Source organism: Thunnus albacares, chromosome 15 (genome assembly GCF_914725855.1).
Source record: "Thunnus albacares chromosome 15, fThuAlb1.1, whole genome shotgun sequence".
NCBI lineage: Eukaryota > Metazoa > Chordata > Actinopteri > Scombriformes > Scombridae > Thunnus > Thunnus albacares.
Genome location: NC_058120.1, coordinates 23080222 through 23101093, shown reverse-complemented (window position 1 = coordinate 23101093; position 20872 = coordinate 23080222). Strand labels below are relative to the sequence as shown.

Here is a 20872-nt window from a genome sequence, read left to right as displayed (position 1 = left end):
AATCCAGTGTCACTCTAGAGGGCTGAATGAGGGCTTCCTTAAAAGCTACACACCGCATGGATGCACCAATTCATGGCAGAGCAGTACTTGTCTGGGATCAAAGGGCAAAAAGAAGAGGGTATCAGCTGAGGCTCTTTGCAGGGTTCACAGCACTAATGCATGTCACTGACAGACTGACTGACTGGACCAGATGAGAGCAGTGATGGATTAGACAGGATGGCAAAAAAAAAAAAAAAAAGCACAAAGTGTTTTCTATCTAGAGGGTGGAAGAGTCGACCCCTGCCTCTGGAAACCAAATTTATCTCCCATCCCTTCTTTTCCTCAGTCCGTGTAGGTTTTCTCTAAAAGAATGTTAAATAATTAGAAACAGGGCCAAAACTAATGGCATCTGTTACTATCTGTTAAATGCTTTTACAATTAATAGTTTTCTCTATAAAATATCAGAAAACAGTGAAAAAATAACACAATTTGTCAGAGGTGCAACTGACAGTTACTTTCATTATCAATTAATCTAGAATGGACGAAACTAGTCAATTAATCAATTGACAGAAAATAATTGGCCAATAATTTTGATAATAGATAAATATTTTAAAACATTTTTTCAAGCAATAATAGCAAAAATGTGTTTGTTCCATCTTCTCAAATATAAGGATTTACTACTCGTCTTTGTCTTACATGATTTCAAAATTACATTTTTCACTATTGTCCGACATCTATGGACCGAACTAATAATAAAATAAAATAATCAGCATGTTTATCGATAATAAAATAAATTCTTGATTGCAATACTGAATATATTTGCTTAATAATTTGTTGATAATAATCATTAATCATTTGGTCCAGAAAATGTCAGAAAATATTTTTCAACAATGTCAACAGTGACTTCTTCAAAATGCTTTTTTTGCTCAAACAACAGTTGTAAATTAAGATACTCAGTTTAATATATATCAAATATATAAGACTACAAAAAGCAGGAAATCCTTTTCCTTAAAAAGTGACTTAAATAGTTAATCAACATTGTTGTAGATTCATTTTTTGATTGACTTATTATTTCATCTCTACTTCAAATATCTTGTTTTGTCTGACCAACAGCTCCAAAACACAAAATATCCTATTTAAAATATAATACAGAAAATTTGAAAAGTTTTTGCTTGATAAACGACCTAAAAAATGCTGTTATTTAATTTTCTGTTTATCGTTAACCAACTACAGTCACAAACAGAAATCATACTTCACAATCAGAAAACTGGAGGTTAAGATGTTACATCCATACTGGTCGTTTGACAGCTGATCTCTGGGAGATGCAGCGCAAAAAAAAAGAAACTGCATTGAGCACTAAACATGCCACCACCTACTGCAGGTGAACATTTTATGGAAAAGGTCTTAAAGAGGTTGACAGACTCACTTTTTAAAACAACACAAATCCTGTGTTTATTCATTCATTCAGCTTTACTGACGGTCATCTGCCTTTAGGGTTACTCAGTGAGGCATTTTGTATATTGGACAGACTTCAAGTGCCGTAAGCTGAATTCACACATTCAAATCACCTTTTTGTACATTTGAAAATTTGCAAACACACTCCGCTCTCTCATATGCTTTTCTATTTTTGTTTCAGGCCTGAAAAATAAGACAACAGCAGGGAAAAAAGCCTAACAGCCGACAGCTTCTCTCATCTCCTGCAGCCTTTTGCAAGCCTCCCTCGCTGTGCTCAGTGCAACCTTAGCTCCTCTCACTGTGAGCTGTATTGATTTCTAGTCTTAATGCTGCTGCACTGTGCATGGAGGAAGGTGCTGTGGAGCGGGACTGACCTTTATTAAAGTATGCAGATGCTGAATGTGGGTGCAGGGGTAGGGAGGGCACCTCCAATGGCACCCCAAACTGTCACCCCGGCAGGCAGGGAATGAAATGAGACCAGCGACCTGTATTGAACGCACCACTCTTCATCCCTCTTTCAAGTGCAAACCAACATCCAACCCAACATACAAACAAATTTAACTATTGTGAAGAACGAAAGAGACAAAACTCCCAAAGACACTGAAGTTGGTTAAATAGTCCTGATTAGTTGAAACTACAATGATAATTGTTTTATACTAAATATTCACTGGTTTCAGCTTCTCCAATTAGAGGATCTCTGCTCTTTTGTTGCATGAGAGAGTGAACAGAATAAACTGAAATTTATTGAATGAATGAACTGAGTTTTTAGGTTTTGGACTGTTGATTGAAAAAATTAGCAATTATTTTATGACAACTCATCAAATAAGCCAGAAACCAATCAGGTTAATTCATAATGAAATAACTGTTGCAGCCCTATTACCGATTATTGTCAACCTGGATCTTATTTTAACTAACAATTAGGCTAATAATTATTTCAGAATCCATGGTAAAATCTTCAAATTGTTAGTTTTGTATGACCAGAAGTCCAAAACCAAACATATTCAATTCACACAAAAAAAAAACTGAGAAAAGCAGCAACTCTTCACATGTAGAAGCTGAAACCAGAAAATGTTTGGATTTTTTTTTAATTTTGCTTGACATATGACTTCAAGTAATCAATTATCTAAACTAAATAACCAACTAATTCATTTATTGACTTATCGTTTCAGCACTACTTAAAAACTATTACTAATAAATATTATAGATAGATAAATACCTCTCAGCTTGACGAGTGCACCACTATCTCATATAATTTTAAGAAGCCAAACAAACACAGCTGTGAATTATAAATTCTATAAATATCTATCAAAAATTGCTTTTACTATTATTGTTGGGGCTTTTTTGCCTTGTTTGAAGCACTTGGTTTTTTTTTAAATGCCCTTCAAATAAAGATGGTTTATCTTTAAAGTAAAACTATTTATAGTTGAATTTCCATCAAGTTTACAGACTCGCAAGAGAAAGGTTTTTAAAAAGGTCAAAATCCAAGCAGCAGAGGCTGAGCAATCCTGAGCTTTAGTCCCTAGTATGGGTCAAACTCCAAAAATGCTGGATCCTATTTCCCATAATGCAACTCAAAAGCATCTTGTGTTAGACCCTCCTTACCTCCTCGCTCCCTACCCGCCTCAAACACCACACCTCCGGTTTGTACAGCAGCCTCCAAACTGAAGCTCAGACACCCTGTTGATGTTACAGTGATGTCACCTGAGTAATTCTGTTATTTTCAAAGCTCCTCCAGACACACGAGACATTATACAACAGTTTTTACATGCTGAGTAATAGTGTGGAGTGCCCTATTAACTCATCATTATGAATGTTTTTTTTATTGTCATTTCCTCTCCTTGATTTACCACTTATGTTGACACATTTCTTGACTTGAAGCTATAGATATCACAGCCAATAAAAAGTTCCCACATATCCTACTTGTCACCTCTAGGAGGCCGACATGAAACGTTTCTCCCTGCAGGCAGTTCCTATTTACAGCACATCTGATATGACTGAAGGCGGCCCCAGAGAGCTTGAACTTTCTACTCGCTCACACTAATTTAGGAAACATATCTAATATCACAGTGTACTCAGGTTTCAGGCTGGAGACGATCACAACATAGGCTACAAGCCTGTCCCTTCACATTGCGGATGTTACGGGGTTGATTATGAAATGTTTGGGGAAGCATGTGCATGACTTCCAGCGAACTGTTTCATGTAATTTTGTTGACAGCTCCACTATATGTGACAAAGACTTCTCAAGCCTACTTCTGACCAATTTATTGTGAAGAAGTAGAAGAATTACTAAACAAACACAAACAAACATCAAACACCTAGACAACCGTCAGATGTTCAAACCTTCAACTGTCACAGGAAGTGTCACTATTTTCTGTAAAGTCATGTAATATCACCATGTAACTGATAAATTTCCTATAGACAAAAGACCTTATGTAGAAATAAGAACGTTTAGAAGAGGAAGTTGTAGAATCATAAAAAAATAAGCCATGAGAGACTCGAGCTTCCTTTTTCTTTTTGCAGGACCTCCTTTTCTCATCAGGGCTTTTTGAGAGATATCTTTGAGACTCTCTTTAGTCTTTTAGCTTTTTTAATGTTTTGTTCAAGTTTTTGTATTTTACTTCTTGCATCTTATATTACTTATTTTGTAAAAAAAACCAAACAAATAAAACTGTCTTTTTATACACTCCAACCAAAGTTCCTGACTTGTGCTCATCTCTGAGGTAACTAAGTAAGTAAACTTTATTTATAAAGCACCTTTCAAAACCAGTTACAAAGTGCTGTACAATGCAAACAATTGAGAATAGAATAAAATAAAGTAAAATCAAAAGTTTAACAACACGTAATATCAATATAAAAAACAATAAAACCATAAAAATTACAGGTCTTCTGGTATTCACTTAAGGTAAGAAAAGACACCTCCTTTGTGAAAGGCTGACATTAGTTTTAAATTAGTTTAGATTACAAATTATATTGAATTTTGCTAAAGATAAACTAGAAGTGTTTACTGAATAACAGGAAGGAAATGGTTCAGATTTAATGACTGAGGTCAACACGTGATGGAGGTATGATTTCAGTACAGAATTAGGTTGAAAGGTTTAATATAAGGGTTTAATTAGTGTCCTTGTCCTCGACCGTCAGAGTGGGCCTCCACCAGAGATGACCGGTTAGAGGGTCATCTTGGAGTACTTTCAAACCTCTAACACCTATTTGCACCAGTACACTTCATTGTGACCCAGACTGTTAGGAATTCCTCACTACATAGGCCCGTTGGTAGTGGTTCAACGACAGCTGGTGATTATAGAAGCCAGGCTGAACTCTGGTTCCCTAAGCAAGGCTTGGGTGGTCTTGCGTGTAGATTTTGGGAACCCCGTTTGATATCTAGGGCAGCCGTCTGTTGCGGTGCCTTATCCACAGGGGGTATCGGTTATCTAACGCAGAAACCGTTACAATTTGATCGGAACCAATCAGCAGGGTGGGAAAAATAAATAAGGCCAAATTATTAATATGTGCAGAATTATCTTTTATCTAGAGCTGATTACAATTTAATTCCTTATTATGTTCAGCTTTACATTCTTCCAAAATAAGATGATGAAGAACTGGACAAGAGTCTGCAAATATGTTAATTAAAAATTGCTTATTTGTTTAAACTTTTATTTTAAATTTGTCAAATGATGATATATAAAAAATAGGAGAAAATGCACAACACAATGTCAACTAAACACTATAAAATACCTTACTTTATAAAGACCAATTTATATATATTTATATTAATTTTGCACAATGAATCACTACGTAAGACCAGTCACTATGTCATCTTTTTTTTTTTTTTTGGAATGAAACCGAATTATCAAAACAAAGCTGTGTTTATTTGTTAGAGCATCCAAGCAAGCTGCTTTAACTGTCAAATGGGTCAAACTGATGCACTTACCTCCGTCTTAACTCTATTAGGTTGGAGAGACTGTCAAAAGTTTGGGGGAGCCTGAATATATGATCCCCAGTCAGATTTACACACAAACACTCAGGGGGAGGCTCGGAGCTGGCGACACGCCCTGCACTGAATTGTGTTATAAATAAGCTTTAACTTAATTGCATTCCCCCACCTGGGGAGGAACAAACGCAGGGCCAGCATATTTATTGCCACTCAACCTGTGCGTGAGTTAGTGCGTGTGTATTCGTGTGTGTATTTCTGTACAGTATTTGCAAACAGGAGCCAAAGTGCAAAAGCGACAATAAGTTTGCTAAGATAAGAAATGTACTTGTGAATCTTTGAGTGCGTCTCTGAATGTGTTAGAACTTGTGAGAAAGTGTGGGTTTTTTTTTTAATGTGTTTGTGTGTGTGTGTGTGTGTGTGTGTGTTAAACTGGTCTCACATGATAGCAGAGGGAAAGGTGTTAGTGGTACGGGGAACAATTTCATGCCACTTTATAGCCAGTAATTGCTTATAAGGATGCATTCACTCTGCCGCGGAGGGTTTGTTTTTAGGTATTCATATTATATTCATCTACTGTGCTGTATGTATTCACATGTTCTTCTTACCAGGTATCAAAACCAGAAACAAAATATGACAAAGATGTACAAGTAAGCACTAATTTTGAGATTTGATGTAGATGTGTGGGTTAGAATTTGGTTGTATTTGATTAAAGGATATAGGTGGCAATTTTCTTTATTTTTCTAAATGTCAACTAATCTCAAACCAACAATGGACTGATCCTACAAGTATTGTTTGTAGAGGCAACAATGGAGCTCTATGGCACAGAGGAATAAGATAAATCAAGCTTTGGATACATACAGTGGGATCAATTCATTGTTGGTTTGGCTCTGCACATGAGAAAATATAGAAAATCGCCAGCCACATCCTTTAAAAAGTGGACATTTTTCTGATGTTTAAGTTAAATGCAGTTGTTGTAACAGCATTTAAATGGTGAAGAAATGTAGCTATTCAGATGCTGTTGAAGCAATGGTTATGTGTGACCTAATTGTCTAAAAAAAACATTTACTTTTAAACCAAATTTAGCCTGATTTTAACCGACATGTCTAGACATCACCAGCTCAATCCTTACTGGGACAAGTCCACTGTGCTTTACTTAAGTTACAGCAAGTGGAATTAGATTTGTTCTCTCAGACCTGATAGGATCACAAAACCAAAAACAATCCACAAAATGAGCCACAAGTGAGTCAGTTTGAATTTTGTTTACCAGCCCTGTTCCCTTTTTTAACTTGGTGTGATCTCTAATGAAGCAAATAAAAAAAAAGAAATACTACAAAATAAACCACATTACTAAAAGAAAACTATGCGTGATTGCATCTTAAGGCTATAAAAATACAAAGATGCTTTCCAATTATTGAGAGAACAGAAACTATAGGACTAGCATGAATAAAACAACAAAAGTATTGCATATGATTATCTGAGCTCAAGATGATCCTGGTTGCGTGAGAAGGCTGCCGTGAGCTGCAGGCTGGTAAGGTAAACCTCATGGGTCTATTCCAAGATATCTGGAAAAGTGCTGGCAGGGGGAAAAGCTGGGTGGTCAGCAGGATGAGGATCAGCGTGGACATGTGTTCTGTCAGTCAGGATGCCCAGAGGGGTTGACAGCTACACCTTCCAGAGATATTAAGGAAAAGGGTTGGGTGAGCTGGGGGGAGGTGGTGTAGAAAGCAGGGAAAGGGCCGTTCAGTGCATCTTATTATAATGTAACCCCCCCTACATGTTGCTATTTATAAAAAAAAATATAAGGCAGGTTTACTAGCACAGGAAAGCCATGCTCATACAGGCGTAACCACAGTTGCACTTTAGCAGATTCTGGTCCATCCGCTGCACACCACTCATTTGTTTATGAATCCATCAGCGCCTAGTTAAACATCCGTCTCTCCTGGGAAGAAGCTTCTCCACCTAACAGCTGTGTTATCTTCACTGGGTCAAAAGGAAACAGAAGCCTGCAACCTTTATCCATTTAATATTCTCAGCAGCAAACTCACCCTGCCAAGTGCCAAACCATGAAGTAAATCCTGTCTATAACACCCCAAAATGTGTCTCTGTCAGCCCAACCTAAACTTGGGAGTCATTTTATAGCTTGGACTGCCATAAAATGTACAGTTAAGAGGCTCACGGTGCCTAGATGAGGTTCATATCCGTTAGCTTGGAGCACAAGCACTGCCACCAAAAAAACTATTAAACTTCATCCTTCTTGCTGAGAACTATTGTCTGGCTAAGAATTGGAGTGATGTATTCCAGAGCTCCAGATTAGGACTGTAATAAATTTCCACTCTGGTTGATAACAATGGGCCCAAAGTGTGTCAAAAGAGATTGAGAGTCAATGCCTCGTAAAACAGGGTGAGAGAGAAAAGAAGAACATGAGAGCTGAAGTATTATGTGGTCAAATTGTCCTAAAGGACATCAAAAAACCCTTTGCCCTTTAGACAGGGAGCAAACTCTGCCCTCATTTAGTCACAATTAACACAAAATTAGCAGCAAGAAACTGCTTTAACTATGCACCAAGTAGGGAATCCTTCTGTTATTTCAACATCTATGCGAAATGGGAATAAAAATAACATTTCCATTGTCAATTTCCATACACGCCGGTGGAGGAATATGAATGTGAAGGCAATGGAGGCAAATAAATTCTGTATTTTTTCATGTCGTGAGCGTGAAAACGACCCTGAGGAGAGCTTTCAAGGCAGCAGAAGAAACATCATTGTAATTATGCCTTTAGTGAATATTCTACACATTCATCCCTTTTGTTTTGTGTATGGAAATGTTCTCATGAATCTTCTGGTATGCTTCTGGATGAAGCTGTCACTTCCACTGTTCCTCTTTGTCTTTTTTATGGATGCCAACAGAATCTAATTCATCATTATCCCAGTGTAATTATGGAAATTTCTGGAGATTTGTTGGGAGTTCCGTAACAGCAGTGTGCCTTTTCTACAAAAGATCCAGAAGTCTCTGAAGGGGGAAGGAAAGATTTTCATGTTAATATTCGAGCGTGTTCATGCATATGAACAATTTTCATTGTTTTAACTGCTTAACTAAATAATGTCCTGTATGTTTTGAGTCATCATAGGCTTTTATTATTACTCCACATTGAGTACATTAATCACCACTGACTGTATACATTTTGTTTAATATCTACAATATGTTTTGCCCTGTCCCTCGGCAGAAAAAGGCAGATTGTGTTTATTTTATACCCTGTGTGTCAGTGTAAAATATTAAACAGTACATTTTCAATATATGTCAACAAGACATTTATTCTACAGATTGTGATTTTGACATTTATTGTTAAGTTATCATATTTTCTTTCCTAAGCACACAGCCTCTTTTTTTGAAATGTCACTAAAATGCATGTAAAATGTCACACTTTATATTTACGACTGTCTTGAACGCAGCAATCTGATGTGAGATCTTGCTAAAAGGATCAATGGGTCAGACACTGTGACCTTTGCCCTTAACCTCAGCCTTTCAACCTAATAATTTAACCTACATGCAGCGTTTCTTCACATCCTCAACAGATAACATATAATTGGATGAGGTTCAGCCTAAATCTTCCTCACATGCCTACCTCCGGGTTTGAGATGGTTTAGGGTGATAATTTATTTGAAGTAGTGATACAACTAACAATTATTTTCATTACCAATTAATCTGCCAATTTTTTTCTTGATTAATATATTAATTGTTTGAGAATGGTGAAAAATCAAATCATGATTTCCTAAAGCCAAAAGTCATCTTCTAACAGTCAAACAGCCCAAAGATATTCAATTTACTACCACATAAGAGATGAAAAACCAGCATAATTGATTAATTGACAAATCATTTCAGATCACATTGCCACATTTGAACATTCAGTTTTATTCCAGATTACTAATTCAATGTCTTGTGTTTTTCACTTCTCAGAAATGTAAAATTAAGAAACTGACATAACTGTATAATAAGGTAGTTAAATCTCTTTAACGTGGATTCTTACTGTTCTACTGAAATATTTTAGAGCAATAATCATTTGATGGTACAGTCTGATTCTTCTCCCGCATCACAAGTATTTATCAATTCACAGTGTTCACATCAGGGCTGTGCTGCATTGTAAGAACATCTAACTCGCAGTACGCTGCACAACACAATGAACAGATCAATAGACCAGCATTCCCTCACAATGCCAACAACATCACAGCAGTCTCATAATAATAATCTTTCTCCACATCTCTCCCCTCTACTCCCCCGGCAGCCTTCAGGCCCGGCCCAAACAGCATCTCTCACATAAATCAAGCAAAACCCTGAGAGCTCAGCAAGCCCCAAGAGCATGCTGATCACCCCGACACTCATTCCCCCGCTGCTGGTCTCCTGGGCTGCCTCAGCCCTCAGGAACCCACACCCTGGAGCACAGACCATGCCAGTCAGCCACAGTACGCCGAGAGGGTCCTGATTGGTTTGGGAAGGGGATGTCATAGACGTATGTCATTTTGATTCAGTGCCTGCAGACCAATGTGTGAGATGCAAGCGGATGCAAGCTGTGAAAAAAAACAAATCAATATTTCTCAAGAGGCGCAATTCTGCACACATGCCAGTATCCCAGAGCATTGCTTTACATGTATGGGACAAAAGGCTGTACCATAAAATATATGGCCCTGTTGCTGTTTTTCCTACAGTATGTTGCTATTATTGTAACACTGCCAAATATGCCTCCTCAGTTGTTAGCCCATGTGTTTTTGTAGTGCAGTATTGTACACAGATGGTACAGCAGACAAGGCTACATAACATAAGCAATTTACATAAGACATTACTATTTCTCATAGACATTTACAACCAAAATGCAAGCTTTTGTAGTATGGCTGGCCCCAGAAGGAATCAGACCTCCACTCTAGTCACTCATCATGACACAGTCATGCTACAAACCTAAAAGACTGCCGTGCAGTCATTATTACATTAACCTGTGTCTGGCCTTTGACCTTTATAGCTGTAATTCTCTCTGTTATACTGTTCTTTGCTATTGCTTTGTTTCTAAGGCAGACATGACACAGAAACAATAAAAAAGAGCAAAAATCCAGAGTTTGACAAAACAAAAGCAGCAGGGATTAGAGAAGCAAGGGGAGGGTTACTTAAGGACTTCCTGTTTCCACAGTTGTGTGACGAATCCCAAAGTTGAATCCCTATTGCATGCGACACACACAGGATCGCTACCAAAGCACTCTGATGAGAGCAAAATCTCTTGACAGGAAAACAAGGGGATATAGAGTGCACACTCAGATGAGAGGGTACGCTGTCTAATCATGTGAAGAAAGAAGCATTTAAAATTCACAGAGTGATGAGTGCAAACAGCACATGAATAGGTTACTCAAGTATGTTCTAAATTAAATGATGTCAAGAAGCAAAGAAGACAACATCTTTGTATCAAAAGCAAACACTGAATGTGACATGTATCTGGCAGACTGCTGGATACCTTTAAAGCTAGCTATCATATCATACACAGTTTACTGTAGCCATCATTTCTTGACGTTTTTCTAAACACACAAATCAATGGGATGCAAAAACAAGCACAAAGAAAATTACTTATATATGACTCTTAAACACACTTCATTTTCAATACCCAAAGGTACTGATTAAATAAAAAATAATAAATCATCACATTAATGCCAACCAGCCCACAACCGAGAAGAAAAATAGAATTGCTTTCTTACCAGGTCTCATCGTTCTTGAACTCAAGCTCTCCGTAGGTATCTTCAAAGTCCTCCCCTCCTCCTTTGGCAAGTCCTTCCACGGTGCGATAAGGCACAATGACCGTCCCCCTTGCTCCAGAAGTCCTTAGCACTTTCACTTCCATAATGCATATGCTCTCACTGACATGCACTGAGTTGCTTTCAAAGGTGAAGATGCCCGAGTGATCGTCATCCAGAATGGTCACAGTGGCCACAGCGGGGAAGCCCAGCATGGCCTTTGGATACGGGAGACTGTTGGGGGATAACACCTCGTCCTCAGTCTCCAGGACACGTAGGTTACTGAGGCGCACAAAAAAGTGCTCGTCCTCTTCAAAGATGTCGTCGTCTATGATGCCAATGCTTATTTCCTTGATCATCTCTCCTGGTTTGAACACCACCGTGCCCTCTGTGAATTCGTAGTCAGCCCCAGCGTTAGCAGAGCCATCCTCCGTCTTATAATCCACGTAGATCGTCTTGTTGATGTCACCACCCTTCCTGGTGATGGTCAGAATGGCAGCGCCACAGTTCTCGAGGCACTGGTAGACAGCAGGCTCAAAAGCGATCCGAGACACATACTCTTCTGGTTCCTCCACATGCACCTCCTGCACACTGGAGCTCTTTTTTGCCTGCTCTGACACATGTTTCTTCAGAATATTTCCTGCGCCTGTCATCATGCGTGTAGCTTGGATGCGGTAGAAGGCACGGCTCTTTTGCTGGTGCGAGAGAGCGTAATAGTTGGCCATCTCGACCAGCTGATCCAACTCTTTCTCTGGGTGCTTCTGCTTCAGGTCTTTCAAGATGCGGATCATATCACGCCGGGACTCATCTACCTCTTTGTTCTCAATCAAACCAATAAGATTGCTGGCCGCACCGCCATCCATGAAGTGAGAGTTGACCATCTTGCCATCCATCTCAATCCCCTTGGAGCGTTCGGTCTCCGTCTCGATGATGACACCCCTGTGTTTGTCGCTGCGATACTTCTTGTGCATGAACTTGTAGAAGAGTAGTCGTCTGTCTGCCACCCAGGCAAGGAGTACACATATGGGGAAGAAGGCCAGTGTGAGTAGACCCTCCCAGACCTGGACTACGTTGGGAGAAAACACAGCCAGGATCATGTAGAGCCAAATGTAAGCAAAGATGCTCCAGCCTGCAGTGATAAAGAACACTCTGAGGTGTTTGATTTTGCGTACCTCTCCTTGGGGAATGGCAGACACACAGATGCCAATGATAACAAACATATTGAAGGCTGCACTGCCAACAATTGTGGAAGGCCCGAGCTCGCCAGATTTGAACTCATGTCCACATACCTCAATTACAGAGAGCATGATCTCAGGGGCGGATGAGCCCAAGGCCATGAGGGTGAGGTTGGAGACTGTTTCATTCCACACCCGGATCGTGGTGGTGGTTGTTTCTCCATTGGGCCTTTTGATGACAATTTCCCTCTCCTGGGAAGTGATGACCTCAATGGCTGCCATGAAACGGTCAGCAATGATGGACACTCCAAGAAACATGTAGATCAGGGCCACAAAATACACAATGACCCGTGCGATCTTGTCTCCCATGGAGGGATCCTCGGGATACCAGATGGGCAGGATGATCCCTGGATGACACTTGGAGTTTCCCACGCAGGTTGCATTGCTGGGGGTATGAAGGGGGCTCGGAGTGGTCCGGGCTTCTGCGCAAAGGAAGGCTACAGCCACAGAAACCAGCCCCAACCAGAGGCAGGCTGAAGACCCTGGCTTCACAGGCCTTGAACCCTCCATGCACCCTCCTTCGTCTCAAGGGTCCTTACCACACTGACAGTCCCTCTGGGATCCAGCACTGGGCTGTGCCTTTTCTCCACCCACCACCTAAACAAAGCAGAAAGAAATTACATTAAATATATTAACGTTATACACTCACCAGCCACTTTATTTGGAAGACCTCTGTAACCGAATGCAATCCAATACAAAAGCACTGCCATAAATTCTATTTTTATAAAGCTTATACAAAGTGTTTCTAATATTTTGGCCCCCTCAAGTATGTTAATGGAGTGGACAAAATATTATGAACACCATTCAATATATTGCACCCCAGTACACCACCACCACCCACTACGACCTCAATAATAACCACAAAGTAGAATTATCACCTTTCTGACGATGTCAACAAAAACTAAAAATGTATAAGCTTCGAAAATGTAGAATTTATGGCAGTGCTGTTGCATTTGATTGCATTAAATTGCACAGATGTTCCTCATAAAGCGGCCGGTGAGTGTATTATACCTTTATAACAAGAAACAAAGTGTTTAGGTTCATATTTTAGAAACAGTAGTAAAACAAATGCACCATGTTTTGTCTTCTAATTAGATTGATAAACGCATCTATTATTTAATACATATTCCTTTTATTTACTTAATGCATTACTTATTAAAACAAATGGGTATGTGTTCATTTTTAGTTATATAATAATTCAATAATTCATTTAATCACATAATGGAATGATTATCCAACCTGAGGGTATTTCCAAATTGTTTTAAATCCAAAGTTTGAAGAGTAGAAGTGGTACAAATGTGTAAGACTGTGTACTTGCATTTCACAGGGAGAAAAACACAGAAACAAGACAGGAATTTCTCAATTTTATATGAGTACAAGAATTTAAATGATCCCACTATCCTTCTGTAAGACTTCAATGAGTTTCTGCCTCCTACTTTACAAGCAGCACAATCATGAGACCTTTATGTTATCTACGAGAGGCGGGCTGGAAAATACTTCCCCATTATCAGAAATTCATGAGATTTTCAGGTCTGTAAAGCACTATGTGAACAATGTAGATAACATTAGTTTAATAAAATCATAGCTTGTGGGCTCATTTCAAATCACAAAGTTTGTTTTCAATTTAGATGTGGATACGTGCGCCCAATAATGTGGATTTGAGCCTGATTGTCTGAAATCTCAGGGGTAATACACAGCTCTGAACCAAACAGCTCGCTCAGCAGGCATGCGATGTTGCCAAACTAAGCACTGTCCAAAATGTCGCATTGGCAAAAAAACAGCAGAGGGGAGGCAGGAGACTGTCAAGAGGCAAACTGAAACAAAAGGTACAGATGTCCCTTCCAAATTTATTATATACTGAGCCCTAAACGTTCACTTACCACGTCCGCAAGAGAGAGCAGCGTTACAATAACAATGCAGACAATGTCCGAATTCATAAAAGCTCAGACTAAGCATCTTATGCACCTCTTCAACTCTTATGAGATAGGACTTGATAATTCTTTTGTTGCTAACAGCTGAGACCAGAGGCAACAAGAGCACAAGGAACAGTTAACCACCCCAAACTTAGAGGATGTAAGCTAAAAGACGCAACAAAGGGGATTCATTAGAAGAAGCTCTCTTCTCAGACGTATCTGTGATTATTTAGTGGTTCAGACGGTTGGGTGGAGACCCTCTGAAGCCTCCAGCACACCTATGGGCCCCTGAGGCACGGTTTAGTCTGAATTAAAACTATCTCTTCAGAGAGATACAGACAGAGCAAGTTAATCAGTCTGTCCCGAAGTCACTGGAGGATTACAATTTTTTTTTTTTTACTGTCACACTTGTTTCCCTTTGCTTTTGTTGAGCTAATGTAGTTTGAGTCTTTTTATATTTTGTACCTAAAAGTGCACTCTTGTGTTTTGATTCCTGGTTAGAGGGTTGATTACCTCTGGGTACGCACTCATGGCACTTAAAGGCACATTGAATAAAAGCATCCATTAAATGGCATATCTTATGCAGTGTAATGCAGATTTAACTCTTACACAGTACACTGAATCTGAAGACTTTTAAAATAACTCCAACTACTTGAATTCCCAGGTGATATTTTTGGAAATGATATCTATGATCCAGACAGACGACCGGCCAGTTTGGATAGCTGACAAATCTTTCAACAGAGGCATGGATAGTCAAACAGAAGCTGGCATATTTGAAGCACTCACACCAATTTAAAAGCCAAATATTGTCTCTGGAACCTCAGCAGTGTCAACACACACCTAATGTCTGCAAAAGAACTGGCAAGGTTTCTGTCAAAGTCTTGTGTGCAAACTCAGGCATTAGCAAAACCATTGAATGTTTTCTGTAATATTATACCATTATTATAACATTTAACATGTACAAACAACCACATCACTGGCAGTATTAATACAATGTCTTTTCAGGGACCATAAGCTCCATAACATTTAGACAGACACATCTTTCCAGAGGTGCTTTCTTAGAGCAAGAAAACCTAAAGATGGAAGATATCTCAGCTTGAAATGCAGTTCTTCAGATGTTAAAAAATATGTTGATTGCAGCGCAGACTGATCTTAAGTATAGAAAAGGGGGTGGCAGCGAACGGCAGCAGAAGCAGGTGACAAGGAACTTAAATTTAACTGAATCAGCAGAGCCATTTATATGGACACGAGCCAGCTTTGCAATCCCCGTGAGAACCGACAGCGCGGAGCACAAACAAAAACAACGGGGAAATAATTGAGTGACAAAGTTGTAACTTAATGAGAGAAAAGTTGAGTCTGAAAACTAAGGGTTTTGCACTGGTTTGAACTTGTGTTTAACACAGCAACTTGTGTAGAGGAGTAAACTTTCAAGACTGAGGAAATTTGATGCCGTACACCTCTGTTAACATGTACTGCAAACTGGACAACTGACAGCAGGGATGGATAGTTTATTGAACGCATTGAGAGGCTTAGAGAAGTGCTTCTTCCTGTTTTATTTTTGTTTTCTTCCTGTTTTAGAATCAGAGCTACACTGCTGATATGCCAGCTTCTCTTTGTGGTTTATTGCACGGTAGGTAGCTGGGGTAGATGGGCAGAAACTGGAATGAAGCCAAAACAGACACAGCATCCAGAATTTTAAGGCCTCTCAATATGTTACAACCTAGGTATGACAATGATTAAATAACTGCTCATTTAACCAATAGGTGATATACAAAGAGGAAGGGTATCCTTAATCTTATCAGATCAAAATCAACTCACATATTTTATACTAAAATTAAACATTTGTCTATTAAAAAGCAACATGCTACTTCTAATCAACCTGCTATTTCTAATCTGTTTGCCCCTTTGGGAGCAGTGGAAACACAATATTGACATATTATCAACTTTTAGGTTGATATGGGGAACTTGTTAGCCAACAGTTGCCTATTTACACATCCAGCAGACACAGAGCAACATTAGCATTCATTTGGAGTCTGTGTTTCTGGCCTCCTGATAAATGGAAATCCAACATTGACGCTCCTTTTAGCTCTGATTGCTCTCTGCTAACTGCTGAGCAAAATATCAGGCTCTTTAGCTGCTAGATGCTACAATTATGTTCACTTGCTAGTAACTAATTCTGTCTGTCTGCTATTTGTTGCTGGGCAGGTAGTATACAGTCTGTTTTAGCTATTTTTTGCTATTTTTTGCTAAAAACATGCATTCTAGGGGGAAAAACGACACTATGAGAGGAGTGAGAATGAACCAAAACAGTTGAGTTGCAGTCCGGATAATCAAAACTATGAGCTGAAAGACACTAAAGAGCTCATTACAGCTGTGGGGTGATAACTGTCTGTGAGTTTTCTCATACAAGTAGTCATGTGATCCATTATTAGCTTATTTATTATAGCTCCGTTAAATGTGTTGAAATTCCCAATCCTACAACTCACTGTGATGCCCAGCAGTTCAAATGCAGATAGTGGGGAACTCTTGTGTTTCCATGTGTGAATGTGTGTTTTTGGTTTTGGGAATAAGATTTAAAAAAAGACTCTTCCCTGCATCCTCTTTAGATATCAAGTGTTGCTCTCATTGCCCGGTGAACACCGTTTCAGCATTTGGAGAAATCAAAAGATTGACAGGCCTGCCGTGTCAAGTTACAGTTGCGAAGCTATGATTGGACAATGACTGTTTGGGGGAGAAGTTTAGTGAAAAGTCAATTGTGTTTCCAAACACAACGTAATTAGAGAAACAAATAGCATTCTAATGTAATTTCTAGGAGACCAAGTTGTCCATAAAGTTGTGAGAGACAGATGAGAAGAAGAGTGAATCTAAGCAGCACCTGCTGACATATCCTGACTTTAAGTTAGAAGTATGAGTGAAGCTCCAAAAATGCTGAAACCTACAATTCCCATGATGCCGCAACTCCAGAGTGTCTTTCATTGGACCCTCCCTGACTGGTAAATGCCCGCGGCTTTCAAACTACATACTCCGAGTTCATCCGACATAACTCTGATGACATCACCAAGATCATTTTCATAGACTTCAGAAAGCTCCTCCAGAGTCACAGCTGAGTTTATAAAACTGTTTTCACAAGCTGAGTCGTACTCCTCATGATGAGGATCTAAAATCGGTGGAGTGACCCTTTAACAAAATCTTAATAATACAAATAACACTGGCAATATAGCTAATAGGGACGGGCTGATTGATTAATTGACTGACTGATTGAGAAACCATTCGAGAGACACAACCACACAATGTTCTGCAATACTGTAAAGCTCATTAAAACAATTACATTAAAGCACTCAGACAGACAGACTCTTCAGGTGTATGACCTCACAAGGATTTTGTATTTTAAAGATTGATTTTCTTTCCCGGCACAAATTGCACTGGGTGCTGTTAGACGATGGAGAGTGAATGATTCCATTTCTCTGTGAGTACCACCATTAGAGCCGTGACCCCTAAATTAGAAGCCACACAAAACAATTTGCATACTAATTACTGTTTTAAGGATTGTATTTTGCATTGTGCATGTAGGAGCGGGCTGTCACTGAAGTTTAATCAAGACTGTTCAGCTGCTACCACAAAGTATTTAAATCTACAGAAAAGACAAATCTGAACTGAAGAGACATATTGCAACTGACATATCTAACTTCAGGGTGAAGTTCAGCTTTGATGTACGGTATTCCAATTAATTCCAACACTGACCTCTTCAACCACAAATGAACTCACTTAAACTCAATTTATGCAACATTTCAGTACGTTTTCCTGCTAAGAAAAATTGAGCTCAGTACTATTGACTAAACCGATTATCACTAAAACTTTCACTTAACCCTTACAATAAATATTAATAATACACTGTATAAGTCATACAGTATTTTAAGTTAAACATTGTGTGGATATGAACTGTATAAGTTTAGAAAATTTAAAGAAGCCAATATTTCAACTATGTAATGATATTAAAATGACAAAAATCCCAATATCTATAGCTTCATATCATAATATTGATACAACTGTTTATTAATATATTGTAGATTATCTCCCAGCAAAGTCAAAACATCTCTCTCATGTATTTCTACAGTTTTAGAAACAGCATTGAGACCATCATCAGGAGATGTTAACGCTCCCCATTTAAAATCAAACTGATTGAATTAAACTCCTTTATGGATATGTGATCTTAAGGCAATATCCAATATCACAGATTTATCTGTCTCCGAGATGAAATGGTTAGTTGATTGATAAGTTAGTTTTACTTGATCAACTACACCTAAATCAGCAACTATGTTGTTAATCAATTCATCATTTGAGTCATTTCTTTAAGCAAAAATGCCAAAACTTCTGATTCCATCTTGTAAGATGTAAATATTTTTATTTTCTTTGTCATCTGATATTAAAATAAATATGTTTGGGTTTTGAACTGTTAAGCAGACAAAACAAGCAATTTCAGTACATCTTTTTTTTTTTTTTTTTTTTTACTATTCTTTGACATTTTATAGACCAAACAACCGAGAAAATAATAGACAGATTAACTGATGATGAAAGTTACAGTTGCAGTTGTCCTTAATCAGTCCAGTCAACTCTAGATGACTAACACTTCTAAGATAGTGGATTTTAATGAGAGAAACACACATTAATGTTTGACTTAATGCATCTTTAAGCAACCACATGCTCATACATTTCCTGCCTGATGCAGACAGCATTCAGAGGAGAGGCCGGCTGCTCTGCTCCTGGATCCCTTTTCCGTTCCCTATTTTGGGGAGAGGGTCTTGTTTAAGGAGGATATTTGAGATCCGCTTAAACATGGCCTCAGCAGACTCCTGGAGATGCTCAGCTGTTGCTGATTAATCATCATAAGGCCGTTTCGCTCACTATACCAATGTTAGTGCTATACCTGAGGGGGGAATCCCTGCTGGAGCACCCATAGGCCCGCACTACAACTTATAGGGTGCAAATATGCCTACGTGTATAGATGCACAGTGAATTTACCCGCCTTTATTATCTCCCTTCTGAAATAAATACTCATGATTCATCTCAGGAAACACTTGAAAATTAACTCCAAACAGTGGCAGACCATTCAAGAGAAGCCAGCAAAAATATAAGCTAAAGATTCACATGTAAAAACTGGAAATCCAGGTGTTAAACCAATCAGCAGCAGGACGGGCTCGGCAGGCTGTAACAACCGGTATCCGTTACTTGCGTTGACAGACGCCAATTATTTTAATGGCACACCCATTAGACGCTATCACGAATCCATTTCAGCCCGTTGCAATGGATCATATCTGCACAATGAAGGAGAGCAGCGGGAGTAGATAGACAGGTTAAAGCCTGGCAGGATGAAGCGCTCCGGAGTGAAGGAGCACATCCAGCTCTCATCAGTTATCGACTGTATGTGCGGCTACATGGCTCTTAAAATGCACCTATATGCTTCCTGTAATCTGTCACATATTTTACTAGAAAGCCTGTCTGTGTCCTGCTGTTTATCACTGATGGTATCCCAGGTTGCATCACTCATTAACACAGATTATAATATCAGTTTGCATCATGCGTTATTCATAACCTACCTGGATTTGTATTCCGGGGAGTTTATGTAGAGACTGCGAAATAGCTCCTGTCCGCCCCCCTTTTATTATTATTGTTTTGCCGCTCAGATCAGCCTGACAACAGTCTCAATATAATCTCGCTGTGTGGATCTCTTGAGTCAAACGTGTTCCTCGGACCAAAATCCCCCGGTGAAGCCGCTGTGTCGTCCTCATGTACGGAGAGGCAGGTCCCCAGCCTGCTCGGTATTGGCGATTGGATCAAACCGGCCAGAGGTGATCGCCTTTCGTCCTCTCCTGCCTTGGCGCCCTCCTCCCCAGATCCTCCCTGTCTGACGGATTGACCGGGTCGCAAAGCTGTCAATGACGAGGGAGGAGGAGGAGGAGGAGGGAGGGGGTCGGTATTTTAAGGTTGCACCCTTGGTAGAGATGGATCTTCTGAGCCCGTCCGCTCGGCTCTCCCTCCTCCTGCAAGCCGTGAATCAGCGCTCTCCTCCTCCTCTCTCCGCTGCGATAGCGCAGGAAATCTATGATGTCGGTCTTGTTGGTAGTCACGGCCGTGTGTAGCTCCTCTTTGCCGGCTGTCTTCTCTACAGATAGGGTACAACAGTTAATATTAAACACTGTCTTACATTGGAAACGCGCTCAGCTGTGCATACCCGTTTTTTAAGTTGCCAAGGCTGCCTGCTGGACTTTGCGCACCATCGGAATGGCCACGACTTATCTCCCCTGCGCTGGCTGCCAGTCAGGTTCTGGAGCTTTCAGTGACTGCTGGAGATGAGCTTTATCTATTAATTGTCATCCTCGGATAATTATTATTAATATTAGGCGTATCCTCACGCGGTATAGGTGTGAAATGGTTGCGCCCTACAGCCCTCCGCCCCCCATTTCTAAAAGTCACACAGACAGGCACTGATAGGCGCGCAACTACGTCACCATCAGCTGAGAGAACAAACCTGCACCACAAAGCATGAATATCATCCAGGCCCACATCTGACCATGACAACTGTGCAACACGGGAGGA

At 39.6% G+C, this 20872-nt stretch overlaps 1 protein-coding gene across 3 annotated transcripts in view; it reads right to left on the bottom strand.

Moving 5' to 3' along the window:
• The window catches only part of slc8a3 (solute carrier family 8 member 3), a 118815-nt gene extending 98145 nt beyond the window's left edge, over positions 1-20670 (bottom strand). For all 3 annotated transcript variants that reach the window (XR_006407389.1, XM_044375158.1, XM_044375159.1), the window contains exons 1-2: positions 19873-20670; positions 11095-12962 (exon numbers count right to left, since the gene is read on the bottom strand). Coding sequence is in view for 2 of the 3 variants with exons in the window: in XM_044375158.1 (XP_044231093.1) it covers positions 11095-12875 (1781 nt within the window). In the remaining variant the exon portion in view is untranslated. The remainder of the gene's footprint in view (positions 1-11094; positions 12963-19872) is intronic.
• Positions 20671-20872: the final 202 nt, after the last annotated feature.